General features: G+C 53.5%; 6 protein-coding genes and 1 non-coding gene across 8 annotated transcripts; 3 read left to right on the top strand and 4 right to left on the bottom strand.

The window, feature by feature from the left end:
- Nucleotides 1-1,520: 1,520 nt before the first annotated feature.
- On the top strand, nucleotides 1,521-4,516 carry J3458_018754 (uncharacterized protein). Its single transcript, XM_007812839.2, has 3 exons — nucleotides 1,521-2,709; nucleotides 2,816-3,229; nucleotides 3,302-4,516. Exons 1-3 carry the CDS (start codon nucleotides 2,030-2,032, stop codon nucleotides 4,047-4,049), a joined length of 1,842 nt encoding a protein of 613 aa, XP_007811030.2. The 5' UTR covers nucleotides 1,521-2,029; the 3' UTR covers nucleotides 4,050-4,516.
- Nucleotides 4,517-4,562: 46 nt separating this feature from the next.
- Nucleotides 4,563-4,647, bottom strand: J3458_018753. Its single transcript has one exon. It is a non-coding gene; the product is annotated as a tRNA-Lys (tRNA).
- Nucleotides 4,648-5,581: 934 nt separating this feature from the next.
- J3458_018752 (uncharacterized protein) lies at nucleotides 5,582-7,710 on the bottom strand (the record flags this gene model as incomplete). Its single annotated transcript, XM_007812840.2, has 2 exons — nucleotides 5,582-7,048; nucleotides 7,123-7,710. The coding sequence occupies 2 exons, from the start codon at nucleotides 7,708-7,710 to the stop codon at nucleotides 5,582-5,584; spliced, it is 2,055 nt and encodes a 684-aa protein (XP_007811031.2).
- Nucleotides 7,711-9,695: 1,985 nt separating this feature from the next.
- J3458_018751 (uncharacterized protein) lies at nucleotides 9,696-10,976 on the bottom strand (the record flags this gene model as incomplete). Its single annotated transcript, XM_007812841.2, has 1 exon — nucleotides 9,696-10,976. The coding sequence occupies one exon, from the start codon at nucleotides 10,974-10,976 to the stop codon at nucleotides 9,696-9,698; it is 1,281 nt and encodes a 426-aa protein (XP_007811032.2).
- A 2,842-nt stretch (nucleotides 10,977-13,818) lies between these two features.
- On the top strand, nucleotides 13,819-14,679 carry J3458_018750 (uncharacterized protein; the record flags this gene model as incomplete). Its single annotated transcript, XM_066121226.1, has 1 exon — nucleotides 13,819-14,679. The coding sequence occupies one exon, from the start codon at nucleotides 13,819-13,821 to the stop codon at nucleotides 14,677-14,679; it is 861 nt and encodes a 286-aa protein (XP_065973581.1).
- Nucleotides 14,680-14,929: 250 nt separating this feature from the next.
- On the top strand, nucleotides 14,930-16,777 carry HPC2 (HIR complex subunit; the record flags this gene model as incomplete). The annotated part of the gene is made up of 2 exons (XM_007812842.1): nucleotides 14,930-16,440; nucleotides 16,501-16,777. 2 exons carry the CDS (start codon nucleotides 14,930-14,932, stop codon nucleotides 16,775-16,777), a joined length of 1,788 nt encoding a protein of 595 aa, XP_007811033.1.
- On the bottom strand, nucleotides 16,419-20,337 carry GGA2 (ARF-binding protein). Of its 2 annotated transcripts, XM_007812843.2 has the most exons (4): nucleotides 19,442-20,337; nucleotides 18,648-19,362; nucleotides 18,083-18,564; nucleotides 16,419-17,992 (listed from the first exon to the last, which is right to left on the bottom strand). In XM_007812843.2, the coding sequence occupies exons 1-4, from the start codon at nucleotides 19,982-19,984 to the stop codon at nucleotides 17,786-17,788; spliced, it is 1,947 nt and encodes a 648-aa protein (XP_007811034.1). In that variant the 5' UTR covers nucleotides 19,985-20,337; the 3' UTR covers nucleotides 16,419-17,785. The 2 variants fall into 2 exon arrangements, with proteins under 2 accessions (XP_007811034.1, XP_065973580.1); XM_066121225.1 differs by having other exon boundaries at nucleotides 17,463-17,992; nucleotides 18,648-20,337.
- Nucleotides 20,338-20,603: the final 266 nt, after the last annotated feature.

Genomic DNA, 20,603 nt, shown 5'->3' with positions numbered 1-20,603 from the left:
GGAACAAGGGGAATAAGGGGCAAAAGCGCTTTCACGGCTACGCACCAGCGTTCTTCTCCGACCTTTGCGATGGTTGGAAGTATGGCACGGTACACAGGCCGCCACACATCCGCGCAGACCTTGAATTGGAGGGGAGTTGTAGGTTTGACTAGTGACATGGGGAAGATGGACTTGGTACAGGGTAAGCTGTTTTGGAGGGAAGCGTGGCGGCGCGACGGCATACGTTACTTTGTCAACTCTTTTTGCGCAACCCATCTTTTGATGTTGTAAGTGGCATGGGTGAGGCTTGCGAGTGGATCAAGGTGAATGAGCTTGAATTTAGAAGGGTCATGTATTTTGCACGACAAAATACTCTTGTAGGACGGGTATGTCTAGGAAGCAAGCTTGCAGGAGTCTGCTACACAGGCGGGAGAAAAAAAAAAAGAAGGCAGATTCTATGCCACATCATGGTATATCAACTCGCGACTTGTCGTTACCACGGCCGCAAACAAGTTACACATGATTCGAAACACATGTCTTGACCTGCAGTCGCCTCTTATACCCTTCGGTATATATGTGTACAAATAGCGCCAATTGTATCTGATATTGGTCCAGAGAGCGCGTACTAAAGATGGCAAAGCAACAGGGTAGGACGGAGTCCCAACGCCAACCCCATGTACGGAAGCAAAAAAGTGTTGGACTTGCCACGAGGCCTAGTATGTCACTAGCAGGATATGGAAACACATCAAGCGGCTCGCACGATGGAGGACACATGTAGGCTCTAGGACCGAAGCCCGGCTGTGTGGTCCGAAAAGCAGCAATACCCACGGATAAGTGGCACATGGGGGATACCGATACAGCAGAGTATATAGGATGGAAAGCCGGAATGACCACGGCCTTTGAGAAGAGGACGCTGTGAAGCTGGTTTTGCCGGCGGTATAGTGTGTCGCGATAATGCCGTGATATATCTCAATAACAGCGTCATGTATCTCAACGACGTGACGGCGTATCTCAACAGTACAATTCATCTCGACCAAGGCAAAGGGCAAAAAAAGAAGATGAATGCTGCGCAGACAATGGATCAATGAGGGCAACACACATCCGGTCTGGTAGCTCACCACGGCCGTCCACGGAACAACTGGACTGGCAAGACGAGGAACTCGACAGGATGAAAGATGAAAAAGGGTAGCTAGATTTCACGATTTTTGTTACGCCCTTCCACGCGATTCGTCACATGGCGAGATGGGCGACCCGAGCAACGTATAGATTTGGTGGACGAGCCGACGTCTCTTTGGGGGAAAAGGTTGGTGCAAAATTCCGCGGACTGCTGGACACGGGGAACCCCACTTGGGCGACTTGGGGCCATACGGGTGCTCCAACCGCTCCAGGATGCTCCAGATGCTCGGGCGAGTCAGAATGGCGGACTTGGTTCCGTCCCACCTAGGAAATTCCAAGTCTCCGCTCTATGTCCGACGCGATCCGTGACTCAATTGTCTGCCTGGCTGGCCCTTTGGCAACAAATGTAGCAAGCATTCCGGTAATTTGGCCTTGGGTTTTTTTATTTTTATTTTTCCGTACTTCTCGTCTGGCCACTCGGACTACGTGACTCGTACGATACAAGTTTCCTCATCCCATTACATTCATACACGTATAGTTGGTCCCCATTTCCATCCCTGTTTCTACTCCTATTCCCATTCATGCTCCTGTTGCTCCTGCTCCTCTTCCCTATTTTTAGTTCCGATTCCGATTCCTATCAACCAGCCCTGTCTGTCCGTGCTCTTTCCAAACCGCAGTCCGTTTTCTGGCCCGGCCCTGGTTCGTCTCTCAACATCTCCTCGGGTGCGCGTAGTTTTTTTTTTTTTTTCCCCAACCTCCATCTTTCTCAACATCCGTGTCCCGTGTGCTTTTGTGTGTCTTGCGCTTGTGCCCAATGTCCCACCGGCTCCCATTCCACGGTTGTGGAAAACATAGAGATACATCCGGCTCCGCCATCAACCAACTCTGCGTCTTCCTGGACACCTAGAAGACCCGAGTCTTGACAGCCCGGCAAATGGCTCCAGATGCCGAAAATGCGGGGGCAATGCCGTCCGCGGATGACGGAAACCAGCTCGATACCATCCCGTCGTCCACCTCTCGGTCTGGGTCTGACGCCGAGTCGCCCCGGCTCGAGCCCATCAAACCCTCGTACACCAACCGCAGCCGGCCATCGAATGCTTCTCAACGGCTGGATGCCACTGACGCGTATGGGAACCTCGAACACTGCTTCACGCCCGATGTCGAGACGGAGGCGGAGCGGATGGCCCGCGAGCCCATCACCTACACCAGGACCGGCACCAGCATCGGCAGCACGGCATCCCGTCCGCCAGAGTACGAAGTGTACTTTGAGGAAAACGACCCCGAGAACCCCAGGAACTGGCCCCTGTGGTACAGATGCTGGTGCATCTTTTGTGTGTCGTTTGCTACCTGGGTTGCCACCATGTACAGCACCAGCTATACCTCGTCGACGCCGGGTTTGATCCAAGAGTTTGGCTCAACAACCACCATTGTCACTCTTGGCATGACCACGTACCTCCTCGGCCTCGCTGCCGGCAGCCTGGTTGTTGCTCCCTTGAGTGAGCTGTACGGCCGCCAAATCATCTACATTGTGTGTCTTTGCCTGTGGGCCGTCCTAATTGTCCCTTGCGGTCTTGCGAACTCCTTGACCACCATCATCGTTGTGCGTTTTATCGGGTACGTTTCTTCTTTCTTCTTCCCCGGCGTGTTATTCATTTGGCTCCGAAGCTCTAGAATGCCCCCCCGCCGGCTGACCATTGGCATTAACAACACCTGGGTGCAGGGCATTCTTTGGCGCCGTCATGATTTCCAACGCGCCGGGCAGTGTTGTCGACGTCTCAAACCCAGACTATCTCGCCAGGTCCATGTCTCTCTTCGGAGTGGCGCCGCTCAACGGCCCAGTGACGGGGCCCATCATCGGCGGCTTCGTGTTTCAATACCTCGGATGGCGCTGGGCCAACTGGATTGTGCTCATCATGGCCGGCCTGGCCATTGCCCTCATGTGCACCGTCAAGGAGACGTATGCGCCAAAGGTTCTACAGCGCAAGGCCGCCAGAATGCGCAGGCAAATGGACGACCCCCGGTACTGGTGCCAGTACGACCAAAGGGTGTCGACTCTGCATCTGCTCAAGGTAAACCTGAGCCGGCCATTCATCCTGTTTGCGACTGAGCCCATTCTGTGGTTCATGAATTTCTGGTACGCAAGATTTATATCGCCCCGGTCCCCCCACGTCTTTGTCTGTGCGCGTCTCTAAACTGGCTGGCCTAGGATATCCATCATTTACGGAATTTTATACCTCTGCTTCGTTGCCTATCCCGTCGTCTTCTCGCAACACAGGGGATGGGGTCCTGGCATTTCCGGCCTGGCATTCTGCGGAATCGGAATCGGCACTCTGACCGCCATCGCTGCCGAGCCCTTGTTTCGACACATCATCAACTTGCAGGCGCGAGACCCAGAGACGGGCAAGCCGTACCCCGAGGCGCAGGCTTCCATCATGGCCATTGGCGCTGTTTCCACGGCCGTCGGCCAGCTTGGCTTTTCGTGGACTTGCCTGCCCGGGTCCATTCACTGGGCCGCCCCCATTGCCTTTGGCATACCCTTTGGATGCGGCAACACCATCAGCTTCATCTACGGATCCAACTACCTCGCCGGCGCCTACGGCATCTACGCCGCAAGCGCTCTGGCCGGCAACGCCGTCATCAGGAGTGTCATTGGCGGCACGCTGCCCCTTGCTGGGCCGCAAATGTACCGCGCGCTCGGGGCGCGGTGGGCGGGCACCCTGCTCGGTCTGCTCGAGGTCGCCATCATCCCTATTCCCTTTGTGTTCTGGAGATATGGCGGCAAAATCCGCGCAAAGAGCAGAGTCATCCGCCAGCTGCGAGAGGACCAGGCGAAGCTGGACGAGAAGAGGGCCAGGGGCGTGGCCAGGATGGAGAGAAGGGCGGCCAGGCTGCTGGCTGAGAGAGATGCCGCCTCGAAAAATGTCGCCAGAGTCGACGAGACCGATACAGGTTAGGGCGACTGGTGAGGGCTCGCAATAGAATATTTTCGCCTAGGGCGGTTTCGCATAGCGTTGCTTGGAGTTGATTTTTATTGTCCTTTTTTTCTGCTTCTGAAGCCCTGCATCATGGCCACCGATATCTGTCACGTAACATGCAATTTAGTTATAGTAGATGAATAGAAATGAGCATATTACAGCATTGCCTACCTTCCTTCCTATGGGTTGACCGGCAAAAGGAGCGTTGCCCCGACCAGCAGCCCAACTGTGCTGCATATCCTTTTCTGCAGCGAATATCCCATGCTGACAATCGATCAGCCTGGGGAGGGATATTGAAATAGGGACAAAATGAGATACTGCCTCACAGCAATTAGAAGCAAGCAGCTTGAAAAATATATACAGCGGTCAATTTCCAATTCTTCTAGCGATCAATTGCTAAAATTTAAAGAGTGATAAAAAAAAAAGGGAGGGGAGGAGGACATAGCAATCGCCACAAGTTGCAAAAAAGTGTCAATCGTTCTTTATAGGAATAGCCCGATGCGGGGGTCGAACCCGCAACCTTGAGATTTCGTGTACTCTTAAGAGTCTCACGCTCTACCGATTGAGCTAACCGGGCATCGAATCGATGCGAAATGTTGGGAAGGTTGGGCGCTATTACACCTTATGAATCTGAGTGCCTTCTGGACAACTTGAACCTCATTCCTTGGACCACACATGGTCAGCATTTCAAAATCGACCATGCCGGATTCAACACGAATTCGAACACGTTTCCCCCATCTTTTGCGAACCAAACATGCGCTTTCCAAGGCTCAATTGTCACGTTGAACTTTGGCGCTGATGCTGCGACACATCACTTGGTCGAGATGTGCGGGGCGGGCGAAGCGCCTTGACATCTGGATGAACTGATCTCGTCCACCAGGCCATTGACTCCATCCCGACATCCTTGCACTCACAGCGGCTGTTGACACAATTCTTAAAGGAGTCCTCAAGAAGCTAGGCTACGCTAAGGTAGTGGTGGCATCACGATAGGCAGTTTCTCAACCAAAATCTCTACATCATCAGGAGACACAAATTACAATGAAGTAGACGATTATCGTTCTATTCAGACCTTGTCGACTCGCTGGTTTATCACGATGCAATTCTCCGTCATCAAACACCAGCCGCTTCTTTCAACTTTTTCCTTCCTCCAAATGCCGCTCTCAACATTTGCCCGCCCCCAATCTCAATCCCGTGAGATCAAGTTTTGCTCATCATACTATACCAGCCCCGTGCAGGCTGGGAATGCACCACTGCGACGCCCCATGTTCTCGATGCGATGCAATTGACGGTTTTCCAAAACACAAAAAGACAGCTTCCTTCTTGTCATACATACATCCAGAGTCCGTCAATCATGTTGGCGTCTGTTCAGTTTGCTTTGCTTGCCGACACAGCCTCAATATCCACACATAGCGTAGGGATGAAATCTCCCCTGCATGGAAACGCTCCATCCGGGGTCGCATCATGATAAAAAAGTGTCCATTTCATATACACACGGATATCTTGTCACAAGATTAAGCCTCCTTTTCTAAGCCCTCGAGCTCTCTCAACACAGCCGACTTGGTGTTGATCTTCTTAACCTGTGTATCTTCAAGCTTCTCTCCGCCAGCAAGTCGCATTTCCAAATCCTCAATCGCACGAATCTTCTTCTGAAGGCTGCGGATCTTTTTGGCGTTGGCACTTTGGCCGGCATCGGCCGCAGCACCAGCAACAGCTGCGCCGCCTTGCTGCTGGGCAGAGTAATTGTTCTGCTGGCCAGGGCTTAAACGCTGACCATGCTGGGTATTGCTGCGACTGCGGCTGCCCCCATTGTTTCGGGATCGGCTTCTATGATCTCGACCATTGCTATTAGCAGGGCCACGTCTTTCAGGGCTTCTACCAGAGCCAGGGGCACGGTTGTCGTAAGGAGCAAGGCTAGCACCGCCATTGGGCTCCGCCTCAGGCCGGCCGTCCTGGTTATTCTTCTTGCCACGCTTCTTCTTGTTCTTCTTGGCGCCGTCTTCGCCTACTGGCTCAGCTCCAGGCACAATCCTCGCCGCGGGTTGCGACGGTTCGGCTGGCTCAGCACCGGGGACTCCACGGCGAGGACGACCGAAGCCGTTGGGACCAACGTTCTGCGTTCCGTTGCTCACAAAGTGGGCCGCACCACCCTCGTCTTCACGCTTGAAGTGAAGAGGCGTGGCAAGACCTCTGGCGCCGGGGGGCCTATAAGCCCCAGCAGGTTTGCTGGGCGTCTTCACAGTACCAAGGTAAGCAGCAGCAGAGGCATGGGGGGGCGGCACAGGGTTGAGCGGATCACCGCCGGCCACATTCTCAGGAGCCGAAGGACGCCACAAAACGTTGTACAACTCGACCATATCTTCGTTATACATGATGCTACCACCCACGTGCCAAAGCTTCACGCCATTGTCGACACGGAGACGCGGGGATGTTGTGGCCGTCATGATGTAGCGGCTGTCAGGGCTCCATTCGCACACGCTGGGATTGCCGCTTTCAATAGTGCAGACCTTGCGGTAGTCCTTTTCCAGATCATACACGTCGATCTGACCAGCCAAGTTGCCAAAGCCAGCAACGAGGACAAAGCGAGCATTCGGGGAAAAAGTGATGGTGTTGCGTGGGCCGAGAGGGAAAGAGTACTTGGCGACAGCTCGGTCATTGAAGATGGTAGCCTTGGCCGGCATGTAGCCATAGACTACACCGAACTCACGGGAGTTTGGCGACCAAGACACATCGTGAATAGGGCCTTCTTTGTCGAGGGTCACGCGAGCATCAAAGGCGCCGTTGGTGCTGAGCAAATACAGAGTAGTCTCCCCATAGTAGCTCTTGCCAGATCTGTCGACATCCGTCTGAGCCAGGACAAGCAGAGAGGAGCCACGCTTATTCCACTTGAATTGGACTTTGTCGCCCTTGAAGAAGGTCTTTTGCGAGATGGGGTTCTGGAAGAGCGGGACGTTGTAGACCTTGACGACAGCGGGTTGGCCCTAGAAAAAGCAAGTCAGCAAGAATGTCCCGACAGGAACCGATGCTAACCACACTTTGTGACAGTAAAGCTTACCTTTCTCTCGGGAACAAAGACGGCCACGGCGTGGTTCTGGCTTCCCGGTGCAAGAGCGAAATTAGCGGCCCCTTCCACCCTCAGCTTGTTCCAAACGGTGACGAGGTCGTGGCTCTGGTAGAATTGGACCTCATTCGTGACCAGTCGAGCACAGTACTTCTCATCGGCCGTGTACTGGAGGTTCCAGCCGCCTTGCTGCTTCTGAACAAAGCGTCCAATGGGTTGCTTGTCAGCTCCAGCCACGCCGTCCTCGACTGTCCGCCAGATCTTGAGGTTCTTGGTGGCGTCACCAGCCTCATCCTTGCCTGGCCGCTCCCAGGTAATGACAAAGGTACCTAGAGGGGAGAACCCAAGTTCGTAGACGTTGATGATGGGTAAGACCAGAACGACACTACCAGTCGAGGCATCGACAACAGTCACGGTTTCAGGAGAGGCCCAGCCAAAGAAGCGGCCGCAGGGCGAGTATGCGCTGCACCGCAGATTCCCCTCGGGCTTGGTGAACCCAGCGAGAGGCTCGTAGACCGGGGCGGCGTCAAAGACACCAATGGCCTTCTGGGTCCGATATGCGAACTGCAAGGGAGATGCCATGGCTAGTCAAAGTCACAGAATCTCAAACGTGATTGCGTTTTGCAGTAGACGTGGGGTAGCTTGTAGAGTTGTTCTGTTGCAAACGTTCTCGCAATTGCGTGCAGGGATTTTCGCTTGACTTCGGTCCTGCTTTTCTCTTGTTTTCTTTTTCCGTGCCGTTGGTTGCCACTCGCAAAGATAGGCAGGCAGGCTCGTCACGATTCGCAAGCCGACAGAGCGTATCGGTAAACAAGATCGACGACAGCGTCTATATTGTTCTCGATAGGGTTCGAAGCGAAATGCAGGGTTCCCACGAGCTCAACACAAAGGCCGATGCTGATGCTAATGGGGCACGATGGGGAGCTTCTAATGGAAAGTCTTCTTTGTCGCTTGGCGGTATGAGCGGCGTCACAGACAACCGGGCCCCTAATCGCTTCTGAGATAGCGAGGCCGACAAAGCAAAGCCTGAAGTCAGTTCAAGCAGACTTGACAATCTGTTGAATTCGTCCGCTTGCCAAGGGAGACGGGCGATGAGCAATGGGCTGAGGGCGACGCAAAGGGCGGTCTATCAAGGGAAGACAGCGACTCGGTCTGGGATTGGCGGCGACAGTAGGCAAAGGCCAAGAAGATTTTCTACACGTCGAGAAGAAGAAGACTAGAAGAACAGGCTGCAGCGAGAATGGCGTACAAGGAACAAAGGGCGAGCACCCAGAGGGGGGAGGACGGGAATTGGCGACGTCGGCGGCGATGCCGTTGTGCTGTCGGGCTGGGACGGGGGAGAAAGAGAAGCAGAACAAGGGCAGGCGAAAATGCGGGCACTGGTTTTTTGGTCGGTTGTCCTCTTTTTTTTTTTTTTTTTTTTGGGTCAACTCAAGTCTGGTCTGGTGCTAGTTGTCAGTCTCAGCGCAGCTCATGTGCCACTGGAGCCGCCTTGCCTCATTGACTGCATGTGGCCCAGTTGCACCAGAAATGCAGCAGAATCAGTTACATTGAAGCCTGTCAAGGCACCAGACTCCGTACATGGTCTGTCTGGTCATGCCTAGCCGGCAACGAAGAGTCAAGTCTAGTGCACTTGACCTAGATCAATTGCTATCAATGAGTGCCGTGCCAGTCCAATTGCAGACTTGGTTGGGAACCCGCGTCAACGAACCTTTCCAGAGGGCCCATCTCTTTGTAACTTCCAGCTCAACCAAGTCGCGCCGGTGCCGTTGCAAGCAGCCTCACGCCGCCGCGCAAGTCCCCGTGCAACTTTGAACCAAAATAAAAAGTCAATACTCCGTATGTGAACACTTATTTGAACTAATACTCCGTACCGTACAGCCAGTGCCGATCCCCGTCCCACCATTGAGCACATTGACGACCATCAGGACCAATCACCACTGGAGCATACATTATTATGGATTGTTGTTTTGCCAGTCTGACTGGCCATTGGCAATGCCGACAGAGCATGGAGTAGTAGTGTCCGCAGCCTCACAGTCCATCCCAGTAGGAGACAGCCGATGTCAACTAATTTAATCCATGGCGGGACACTCCTAAGTAGTATCCCTTGAGCCGGACAAGAGTTTATCTCAAGTGCCCATCGCTAGTATTACTTTCCCGGCCGAGATCTCACTCTGCTCGCACCTTGACACCTGCATATGGAGACGCCAGCATTACTCGGGGTACCATTTTTGCCAGGGATGTAGTTACCCAACCCTGTCTCAGCCCGTCATGCAGCCCGTCATGCAGAATGCTGGCCTTCAATGCCTCGTGATTTGAAAACTTATGCGCATCGAAAAATCAAATTTGGCAAATGCTGCGACATTGCAAAAAATTCTTGACGCATTAATGATTTGCCCACGCCTAGTTGCGAGTCGTCCAAATTGTGGGCAATTCGACCTTTGAGTGCCTTCTTCATTGTATGTTATGTATCCGCGGGTCTTTGTTGATGCCCAAACCACAAAGAGGAACTGTTGTTGTTGTTTTCCCGTTCGCCCTGGACCCTCTCTTGACCCTAGAACGCTTCTTCAACGCCCCTGATACTTCTCTTTCCAGCCTCCCCTCTCAAACAGCCACAAGGCTTCAGTGGCATATGCCCTGCTACCTCGGTGGCCGCCTTCACCAGCAGCGGCCTCCATTAAACTATCCAGTACTCTGCCCTTCTTAACCGCTGCCCATATGCCCATGGCAATGGGGTCGTTGTCGGTTTTGCCCCATTCGCCCTTGCCCAGGCGATACAGAATCCTTCCCAAGGTTTGATAAGCCAAACATCGCTGAGCAGGTACGACACTTCTGGCCAAGCGTGCTAGCTCGGCAATGGTATAACCAGCAGCCTCGGGCGCCTCTCCGTGGTGGTGCAGGCCTTTGCTTGAAGCAATAGAGCGGCTCACTCTTGGAGGAAGAAAACGACCACGGAAATCGAATCGCAGAGCTGATACGGAAATTTCAGGGTGTGGGTAATATGTCGAGTCCTTATCCGCAGTGCTGTCTTCGCTGGGCAAGGGTGCCATCCAAGCAAGCTTACTCGGGTCCGCAGGGAGTTCCGGGAAGTATTTTTCATGAAGAGTCGCCAGGAAGTTGGGATCGGAAGGATCAATATCTGGAAGGCTGGGCGGCACAGGGAAGTGCGCCGTCTTCGGCAGCTCTGTAATAGGGAATAAATCTGCTGGAATTTGGGGGGGGGCTTTATCTTCGTCGTAATCATCTGCAATCTTTTTCGACGATAGTCCTGCAGATCCTCTGCCATATGAGCCTGAGACAGATTTAGGTCGCTCTTTCAAAGGCTGCTCATTCTGCGGCTTTTCGGGATCCGATATCTCGATCGCGGGAGGATTGCTCAAGGGCATTTCGGCTTGCACTGTGGTCTTGGTCACGTCATCCGGCAGATCAAACGGTGAAGGCCCAGTTGGTTCATCTATAGTTGAGCGCTGCAGTAAGCGCTGAATAAGCGCAGGATTCAACCCCGTCATGATATCTTCCTGTGCTTGTGCGATTTCTTGCGGTGTCATCGCCGCCAATTTCTGTCTGTTTTCTTGGTCGATGCGCTGTCTCTCCGCCCGGTCAAACCCTTGCGACGGATTGTCATTTTGCTTTTCAGTTCCTTGTATGCCATCTTTCGCATTCTCTTCGGATACAGGTGCTTTTTTGTCGAGATTCCCGGCTCGCTGCTGTCTAAAGGCAGAATTGTTCCAGCGCCTCTTGTGTGAAGGGAAACCGGTAGACGAAGACGGCGCTGCAGGAAAGCGAACAGGCCCTTTCTCTTTCGAATCTCTCTCTACAATGTCTCCTATGAGGAGATTCGGATCCATATTGGTATCGAATGCTTGTTCTGAGCTAGGGGGAAGCTAGATGCTGTGGTCTCGATCGTCAGTCGGCGTTGCCGTCATGGCTAACAAACTTGGTGGTTGGCGACGTGGGGCAGCAGATAATATTATCTGCCCCTGCACTGTGGAGGCGATGTCGAGACACGTGAGCCGGCACATTCTTGGTACATTTGCACCATGCAGTAGACAGCAGAACAGAGTGAGCCCCAGCCGAAAAAAAATGTGTGTATATATGTGAGTAACAGAAAGAAAGGAAAAAGAAAAAAAATTCCCTGCGCCATGAGTATTACATCGTGTTTTCATCCAGTAGCCCGGGGTGGATTTGTTAGAGCACACAATACTCCGTGCGAACAAAATTTCTTCGTGCGCATCTCGTCTAGCCTATCAACATTTCCTGCGGTGCAGAGTAAATTTTCTCTGTGGTATTGAATTTTTAAAATAGCTTTCGCGTATATACAAGCTTTCTATGAATAGAAGATTCGGTCAAGCCGCATGTTTGGGTAGTACTTACCTGGCATTCTTTGTAGAGCTACGGAGTACTTGTGTTGAATGCACGGGTACTTGGTTATGCAAGGGTACGGAGTAGGTCAGAGGAAACTGGGGCTTGGGGCTGCTCTGGCACAGCACAGCCACACCTGCATTAGCGTCGATCGGCGCCTTTTTCAATGTTGCCCAAGGCTTCCAGAACACCCTCAGATCTTGCAGGTCAGCGGGCCGCATGCCATCGTCTCTATTTATAGGGCTTGGGAAGCGAAGGCATAGAACTAGCCGCACACCACGCCTGTGCAGAGATCCGTGAAAAAAGGAATGTCAAATAAACATATATACACGCGTGTAAACCACGTTTTTACAGTCATTTGTCAATGCCCTCTAAGCTCGACGTCTCGGAGGTTTAGGCGCAGACCTAGTGCAAAGGTTTCTGTGTAACCCCGTACTTAGGTACTTAATACACCGTAGCATTGGGGCCTAGGGTAGCAACTTTAGAAGGCAAGGCGCTTCCTACAGTGGTACAGCAAGGGTTAACAGTTCGACGTTACTGCTAGGGACTACCTAACAGGTCAACGATGCCAAGTACGGTTCATGTACTTGGAGACCCCTTGGCGGTGGCTTTTTTTCTTCCATTCCCTTTTTTAAGCGGGGGCCTCTCGCGTAGTGTTGTAATACACATGTGATTTACTGGGGCGGGCCAGAGAATTCCAATCCTCGGGTGACCCTATTTAGCGACCATGTCAGGTTGGATCTGCCCAATTACTAACTGCCGGGCATGCAGCAAATTATACAACTGCACCTTTCTCCAGACGTCGTTTACAGGACACTGCAAGAGCACGCAGCATTGCGATGCTTGCCCGACCAAAACGCGAAAGGAAAATTTTGTTGCTGGCGGGACAGACAAAGATAGTCGCCTAATGGTCCGGGTGCGCGAGCCGCGCTTATCTGACACTTATTGGGGGCATCAAGCATTAAAACTAACGAGGGCCAGGTAAGACAAGGGGCACTCGTCCCGAGCAGAGGCGAGAAAACGCTCAAGTCTTGCGCAGCATGTGGCCGCAGCCGCAGCACCAAGAAGGTCAGTGTGGCCGCACAGCAGATAATTAGTCCAGAGCACTCGGCACTTGCGTACAATGCTCTGCACAATATCCTCCGTACTTGGTACAATAGAGCCCGATGGCAGACACCGAGCAGGGTGACACGGTGACAGGGGGAAGCTGGGGTGGCAGGATCTCTCGTTCATCAACCTCGGGGCCCGCTAAGCTGGAAACAGGCACGCCCCTTGCTCGAACCCCCCTCAGGTGTCATCGAGAACCTGACAAGCCAGCATTGAGCACAATTCATCGGCAGCGGCGCACCCTGTGATTGGCCAGTCTGTACAAGCCGACTTAAAACGGGTGAATAATCTTGCATGGGGGCCCCAAACCTGGCTTGAGCTTCTTTCTTCTTTACCTCTTTTTGTGTCTCCCCCCCCACATGTGCCCTTTATTTATGATAAAGTTCCACGTTGACGAGCTGCACCGTTGAATCCGATTCAACCCAGTGCGCCAGGCTGCTTGTTTCTGCACTTTGTATGCTCCGGTGGCACTTGGGGGGTGGGATGGGCAGGCCAACTAGCGGCCCCCCTCCAGCAGCTTTTGTCCCCAGTATCAAGTCTGATATCAGCGAGTGGTGAGCCTGTGGAAGCATGAGCATACAGTGATAGATGTCTTGTCAAGTATGTCTGGTATGTCTGGTACTTGTGAGGCAAGTGAGCGCCCAAGTGCCAAGTGCCTGGGATGAATACCTGCCTTTACACTTTACCGAGCCCCTCCCATGTCTGTACTCCGTACCGGCCCGCCCCCAGAGGTGTCCTGTATTGCCCATGTACATACATGTATGTTCAAATGTCTGGTCGGACCTGAGGCTCCCGGCCGTCTCCCAAGCCGCCAATCTTGGACGTGGCCTGGTGTTTTATCATTTCGCCTCTGGTTTGGTCTCATGGCTTTGCCAATGCACAGTTGACGCCTTTTTATTCTCTCGAGGCAAGCCCCGTCTCTCTCCTCCCTTTGTCCACGCTCGACCTGTTCATCCAGTGGCCCCATTTACTTTTCTTTCTTGCTTTACTTTCCCATGCCCACGCCCCATAGGCCATCCCTCCGCTCCGGCCCCTTCGCCCGTCCTCCCTCACCCACTTGGCCCCCCTGTTGTTGTCGTTGTAGCTCTTGGAGATCCTTGGTTCTGGTGTTTCGTTTCTCGTCTAGTCAAGCCATGACTTGAGGCCGTCATTTGAGTTATTCTACCTGATTAAGCCGTCGTGCCCCGGTTTTCCGTCCTTATAGCGCAGGTGGAATAAGAAATGTTGTTCGTTGTTCCGAAAGTTGTAGCCATCCCCAAATTCCAGCCCCATGCTCCTATCCTCCCATCGCCATCGCCGCCCCCCCCTCGAATTTTCTCTCCCCCTTTCCTTTCCACTTTGACTCCTTCACCATCCCCAACCGCCCACATCACCCAAATCCAACACGGCGCATCGTCAGATTGCATCGATTTGCCCGTGTCGCCGCATCCGTGCCATCGCCAGACCGTCATCATTTTGTGCAGCGCTCTCCGGGGCATACAGAGCCATAGCCAAGCTGTCTGTGTCGACGCATCTAGTGCATTTTTGCGCAGACAGAGCTGCCGGGCCGCCCGCCGTCGTTGCCCAACCCCTCCTGCGTGGTTCGTGAGGCTATTCGCACCTGGCACCTGGCCCTTGGCACCTCGCACCTCGCAGGAACAGCACCAGCCAGCACCAGCGGCAGCGGCAGCGGAAGTTTCAAGGCGTGTCTCCACCAGACGCTGCTGCTGCGCGCGGCGCACCCGCAGTCTATTTTTTTCGGCCACTCACGACGCTCGCCTGCCCGCGCTTCCCCCCAGCCAGTCAGCGCCCGCTCAATCTACCTCTTGCGAGTACAAGGTACTTTTTCGTGTTTCTGCCGACCGCCACACTGCACTGCGCGACAACTTGCATCCGAGTCCATCCAACCAGACATTAAATTCGACTTTGGGTCTCAGCACTGTCCAGTCATTCTTCTTCTGTCTGTTTGTGTTCCCAGCTAGAGTTCATGGCGATTTTCTTCTTCCTTGGCAGAGCCTGGGTCCTTTTACATCTTGTCTTGCTTGTTTCCGTCACCCAGCAATTCCATCTTTCAAGTCGGCCGAGTTCGATATAATCGTCTAATTTATTCGCTATTTTTCGACGACACATGCTTCGTCACCCAGCAACGACCGTTGGACGCTATAGACCGTCGGCCTTGTACAGAAACCAAACTCGGGCCCATCCTCCGTGCTGGGAAGCCGCCTTCCGGCATACGGTGTATCCTTGCTGCCAAGCGCATCAGTCGAGAGGCGCCGTCTCGAGCTTGTAGAAGCTCTGGCTTCGATATCCGACCCTCCGCCATTCCGCCATCAAACCCAATAGCCTCGTCGCCATGGACAAGGACCGAGAGCAGATTGTCGTGGGCAGCGACCAGTCTCCTGGCCAGCGTCAATTAACCTTCCAGTCATACCAGCAACCATCGCCAAGTGGCACCACGGCCAGTGGGCGCGCGCAGGCTCAGAAGCGGTACGAATATATCGATGGACAGTGGGTTCAGCTAACGGCAGCCGGCCTTCCGCGCAAGAAGCCTGGTCGGAAGCCTGGTTCTACAGTGAAACCCAAGACGACAGACGGCGCCGACCCGAGCAAAGTGCGCAAGCCTCGAAAGCCTCGCGACCCCAGCGCCCTTCCTATCCAGCGCAAGCGAAAAATTGCGCCCGCCTCGGATGCAGACGCAGACTCTGACGTCTCGAGAACTGCCTCAGGCCAGCATGGTGGCATATCATCGCCATCACAGCAGCATCAACTTCTGGGAGCCTCAGACCTTCGCGGATCGCCCAAGATGCCAAAGAGAGAGGGGTATCCTGGGTCGATGCAGAGCATTCTGAATGCTGACCCGCCATCCGCCTCAATACCCGTGCGCAGCAGCGGGCTTAGCTATGATCCAATTCGCGGCAATTATGACCCCGTACGCGAAACTATTACACCCCATAATGCAAATCCATACTCCTCGACTTCTGGTTCCCCCCGGGGCCCGGCGCAAGCGGCAAACCGATCTCCCTCGATAGCGAGTATAATAGAGCCACAAGCTCGAACGGCATCGGCAACCTCGCCGAGTATGTCACAGCATGGACACCCAACAGTTTCGGCTCATAGTCGGCTCCATGGCCAAGACTCGTCATCCATGCCGCCGTCGCCTTCCTACAGACCTACATCAATACTTGGTGCTCCCCCAACTGGAGTCGATTCGAAGAAAGAGAGCACTGTAGCAGCTATTCAACGACCTGTGGTAAACCAGGCCAACTTTACTACTATATCAAATGGCCCTATCCGAAGGTCCTCCCCCAAACTGAAGCCTGCTACGGGCGTGTCTACACCGAGAACGGATACTCTCGACGATTTCCAGGACAGCGAAGGGCGCTCCATTTTGGATTTTGGCAAGGCTCGACCCGGGGAGGAGGTCCAGGCTCCCACTATTGTCCTGACTATCCCCATCGGGGCTGGCGAAACAAACAAGTATGTCAACTTTATGCGATTAGCTGAAGAGCAGTATGGGTGGGATGCCCTTCACCCACGTCAGGCTGCAAATCGGGACCGTAAAGCCCGTATTGAGGCTGCCACGGCATCGCTTGAAAAGGCCGAGCTGGGTCGAGAGTCTGGGGATGAGATGTCACTGGACAACTCCGACGGCGAAGCTAGCAATCCGGAGAACGGAGGGACTAGTGGACCTGATGCGCAGGTTAAGCCCAAGAAAAAGAGAAACTTCAAGGAGGATCAATACGATGTCGAGGACGATTTTGTAGATGACTCGGAGCTGTTATGGGAGGCTCAAGCTGCAGCCAGTAGGGATGGCTTCTTTGTCTACTCTGGGCCTCTTGTGCCTGAGGTAGAAAAACCGGCAATGTATGTCTTTATTTCGTCATTCTTGATGTGGCTGTGCCAGAACTAACAGAGTATTAATAGTACTCACGAACGACCCAAGCGTGGCCGAGGCAGCAGAGGTGCCCGAGGCAGTAGAGGCTCAACTAGAGGCGGCACAGGTACCGGTCGGGGTGGTGGTCCTGGTTCTCGTGGTGGTGCCGTCACCAGAAAGCCTCGCATCACCAAAGCTGAGAGGCTGCAGCGCGAGCGAGAAAAGGCCGAGAGAGAAAGCATGGCACAAATCAACAAGACACCGACCAACGGATACGTTCTCCAACCCTCTACGCCCGCGTTTTCTGTTAGTGAACTGGGTGCTTAGGCAAGCCCACAGTACTTCGCAGCTTGCGCAGAGGTTACTCGGCGATTTGAGCAGCATAGTCTGCAGGATGCCTCTGGAGATGTCTCTCGGCACCCTGCGCTGTCCTCGTTGCTGCACTATGCGACGTCTCGTCGGCAGCAGCCATCCCTGCCTTGGTTCTTGCACTCTTTACATTGATGTCCCTCTAAACATTTGTGTATCGCCCTTGTTTCATTTGCTCTATTCATGTATTAATGCGCTATTTGCAACTCGTACGGGAGTCATGCGGGCCACAGGAACGGCCTTATAGTTTCAGTTTTCGAGGACGGATTTCGCGGTCGTCGTTCATGGGATGTCAGGTCGACTTGCGGACTGGTTTTTATGGGGCCGAGAATTCGATTACCAACGCAATAATGCTGCCAGGGGCTGTTCTCCATTCCACGACGATGGATGCATTGGCCAATTTTGCATGGAGTTTGGAGTGGTTCGTCATCTTTTTGTTGGGAATTTTCCTATTTCATCCAGGCGTGTCTAACTGGCAGGCTTGTGTGTGAGGGAGTGGGAACATTGTGATGGTGGGATTTCACCCCCAGTGTACGGTATACCAGCGGATAAAGCAATCCTGCACCTACAGCAACGGGGCTTGCTCTGTCTAAATAGCCTGTATGTGTAAATAATACACATGAATCTTGTCCGAGACTTCATCCGGGATGCGCTTTTTATTGCCCAGTGACATAGTCACTAGAGTCGCATCTATAAAATGCAGGGTCGCCTGCCGCTCCCGGAGTACCCGTTCTACCGATTTTGCTTCATGATACGCTATGATCTCTGCCCATTGAATTCGCTTTTGAAGTGGTAGGTACCTACGCAAAATATAACTGCTTGATACCGACCAAGCCCTTTTACAATTAATAACCGGATGGCTGTGTCGGCGCGCCCGCCTTCCTACAATTCTGACTCCCTCCTCTCACGATTCCCCTCGTCCCCATCAGACCTCGTAAATTTTTATGATTTGCAAAACGACAACCCTTATGCCAGGCTAAATTCAGGAATCTCGCCCATTTCGTTCTTCTGCTCCGCACCAACCTTGAACGTGGCGCGCCATCTCAGCTTGACTGAGTCTACCTTTTGTTCTCGGTTGCCGGCGTGCCAAATGTCTACTTCTTGGGTGACGCCGCGACTCTGCTTGGGCGCAAGATCACGGCCAGTCTGTGGTTTGAGTTGTAGCTCGTATCCCTGGCGTGGAGTTAGCTTAGTTGAATATTTTTTTTTTTACCTTTACTTTCCGCGAGTACTAGGGGCTTCGTTCGACTGGCTTCTACTAACCTTGGTAACTGCCAGCTGAAAATGCAGTTCGGTGATGGGCTGGGCAGAGTTGTTTGAGAAGGCAAAAGTTATGTGGATTGAGTTGCTAGCGCTAGTGGCACGGCCTGCCAGGAAATCCGTCCGCAATAGACCCTGATTGATGGTTCCCTTGTGCTCCTTGGGCTTGTTAGGCGCTGCTGGAGGAAGCGATGATGAGAAGTTCCACTCGTCGTCGTCATTAGAGACAGCAGCGGGTTGAGGTGGCGGAGTTGGGGCGTTTATTAATGCTGACGCGACTCCTACAGCAGCAAAAGGATCCGAGGCTGACTGATATGAAGGGGGTTTGGGTTGTTGCTGAACTGCAGGTTGCGGGGTGCCGGGTTGTGAGACTGCAGGAGATGTGAATGAGGCAAATTGGGAGAAGGAAGGCGTCTGGTTAGAGACATTTCCGCTGGCGCTATTGTCCTGTGTCATGGAAGATAACAAAGCTGGACCAGGAATATCTATGAGGCGCAATGTTAGCCTTTGAGCGTTTGACAGGAGACTTCGCTCCAAGGAGAAAAAAGTACATGAACACTGTACTTACTTTGATTGGCTCCAAAGCCAAGGACAATGTTGCCTCCCTGGCCGAAATTGCCTGATGAGCTGCCAATATCCAACCCTAACAAGTCATTCTCCAAGCCACTGGCCTGCGAGGTGCTACCCGCAGGTGCGTTGTTGTTTTGGTTGTTTCCAATGCCATTACCGTCGTTTGCTGCGTCGGCATCGAAGTCTATCAAAGATAATTCGTTCGCTGCGTTGCCAGAGCTTGATGGCGTCTTGGCCGCACCCGAGGGGATAAGAGACCCCGCTGCAACTTTAGCCGCGCCCTCTAGATCCCCCTTCTTCATCAGCTTGTACCTTTCGACAGTGCGGCGAATGCTATCCTTAATCTCAAGTAACCGAGCAACGGCGTCATGGTCGTCCGATTCCTCTTCGCACATCTTCTGGATCTTGGGCTGTGCGCTCTGCAATGCCGAGGCCAGTTCGCTGAACACGTCGCCTTCGGACATTTCATCGCCGGGCCTGAACGCTTCTAGACGCTCTTCAAGCAACCTGGCTTTGGCTTGGATCTTGGCTACTTCTTCCGCCGCTTTGGCGCGGTAGTCGGTCTTGGATCGGGTATCGTAACCGGCCATTACCTTCATGAGGCGATTGGCTTCTCGAAGATCTTCCGGAGTGCCACGTCGAATAAGCTCCTGAAGCTTCGCGGACTGGGCCTCTTTTTCCTCCTCTTCCATCTCTTCAGCCGACTTGAGATTCTGCGCATGCATCAGTACTGGGCAAGGCTCTTAACCCAACAAGAACTTTGGCGGCCACGAGGTCGCGCTATCAACTTACATCACTGGGATTCAAAACTGCGGCATCTTCGTGTCGAACTTCGGGGAACATGTAGCCCTTGTAGCTCAGGAGGCGATGCATGTCCCTAATGAAGCCCAGGTCTTCTTTGTAGCGGCTCGTCTCGCATATGGTAACGCGCCATTCCTCAATGGCCTCGAGAATCTTGGCCTGAACCCTAGTCGGGCGCATAGGCGGGCGCTCGGGGAACCTGCGAACGAGCTCGTTCAGAAACTCTTTAGTGCTGATCTGTAGATGGAAAGGGTAGCCGCAGTTCTTGACGCAGATATCGAGCAGGCTGAGAGCAAGCAGCGCAACGTTTGCGTTTCGATGGTTGATGTAGCTGACAATCATGGTGGCGGCCTCACGCGGGGCGGACCCTTTCTTGCTATTGATCAAATCGGCAATCTCCAGACTCAAAGCCAGGTTCGGCTCATAGTTTTCGGGACTGCAGGCACCTTGGATGAAGCGCTGGAGCTGGGAGGGGGCATGGCCGAACTCGCTCCAGCGGTCCCGGGCGGCCGCCCTTGCAGAAGCAGCCTCCATTGTGGCCTACGATGTCGAAGAATAGAAGGTATCGAGATTCGTATACGGAGGAAGCACGGGAGACGGACGCGGCTGTAGAGACAGGCAGAAGGTTCGTCGTAGGCTTGGGTACGCCGGTGGAGAGGCGGAGTCTGACCTGAGGGGAAGGGAACTGGCTGTTCGGCGTCGTATGCCGAGCAAGACCGGGACAAGTGTGATGGGATAGACTAATGCGTCGGCCGGTCCGTTAAGAAAAGTCCCTCATGGCTGCTGCCAAAAGGTCTTGAAGTGCGGAAGCGCTGAGCACGTGAAGACAAGTTGGCAGATTATTGAAGAGAAAAGGACAAGCAAGACTCAACGGGCGATGAAGTATGCGGTATGGGACGGTGGAGATGACTTGGGCCTTGGAGGGGGTGCCAAGCAATGAAGGTCCAGCCACACGCAACTGTCTTGCACGCCACACTTGCATCCGTCCGTCGCACATGGAGAATATTAACGTGGGAAGTACGTACTGGGTAGGTACCTCAGGAGCTCCCATGTACATGTCAACTGGCTAGCCAGGGTGCTGGTACTTCTCCCTGCCCCACCCCCACCAAGACGTCGCCATATATATTTTTTTACCCCATCCCAATATCGGTCC

Source organism: Metarhizium acridum (assembly GCF_019434415.1).
Source record: "Metarhizium acridum strain ARSEF 324 chromosome Unknown scaffold_555, whole genome shotgun sequence".
NCBI classification, from domain to species: Eukaryota; Fungi; Ascomycota; class Sordariomycetes; order Hypocreales; family Clavicipitaceae; genus Metarhizium; species Metarhizium acridum.
This window is presented reverse-complemented; position numbering and strand designations above follow the sequence as displayed.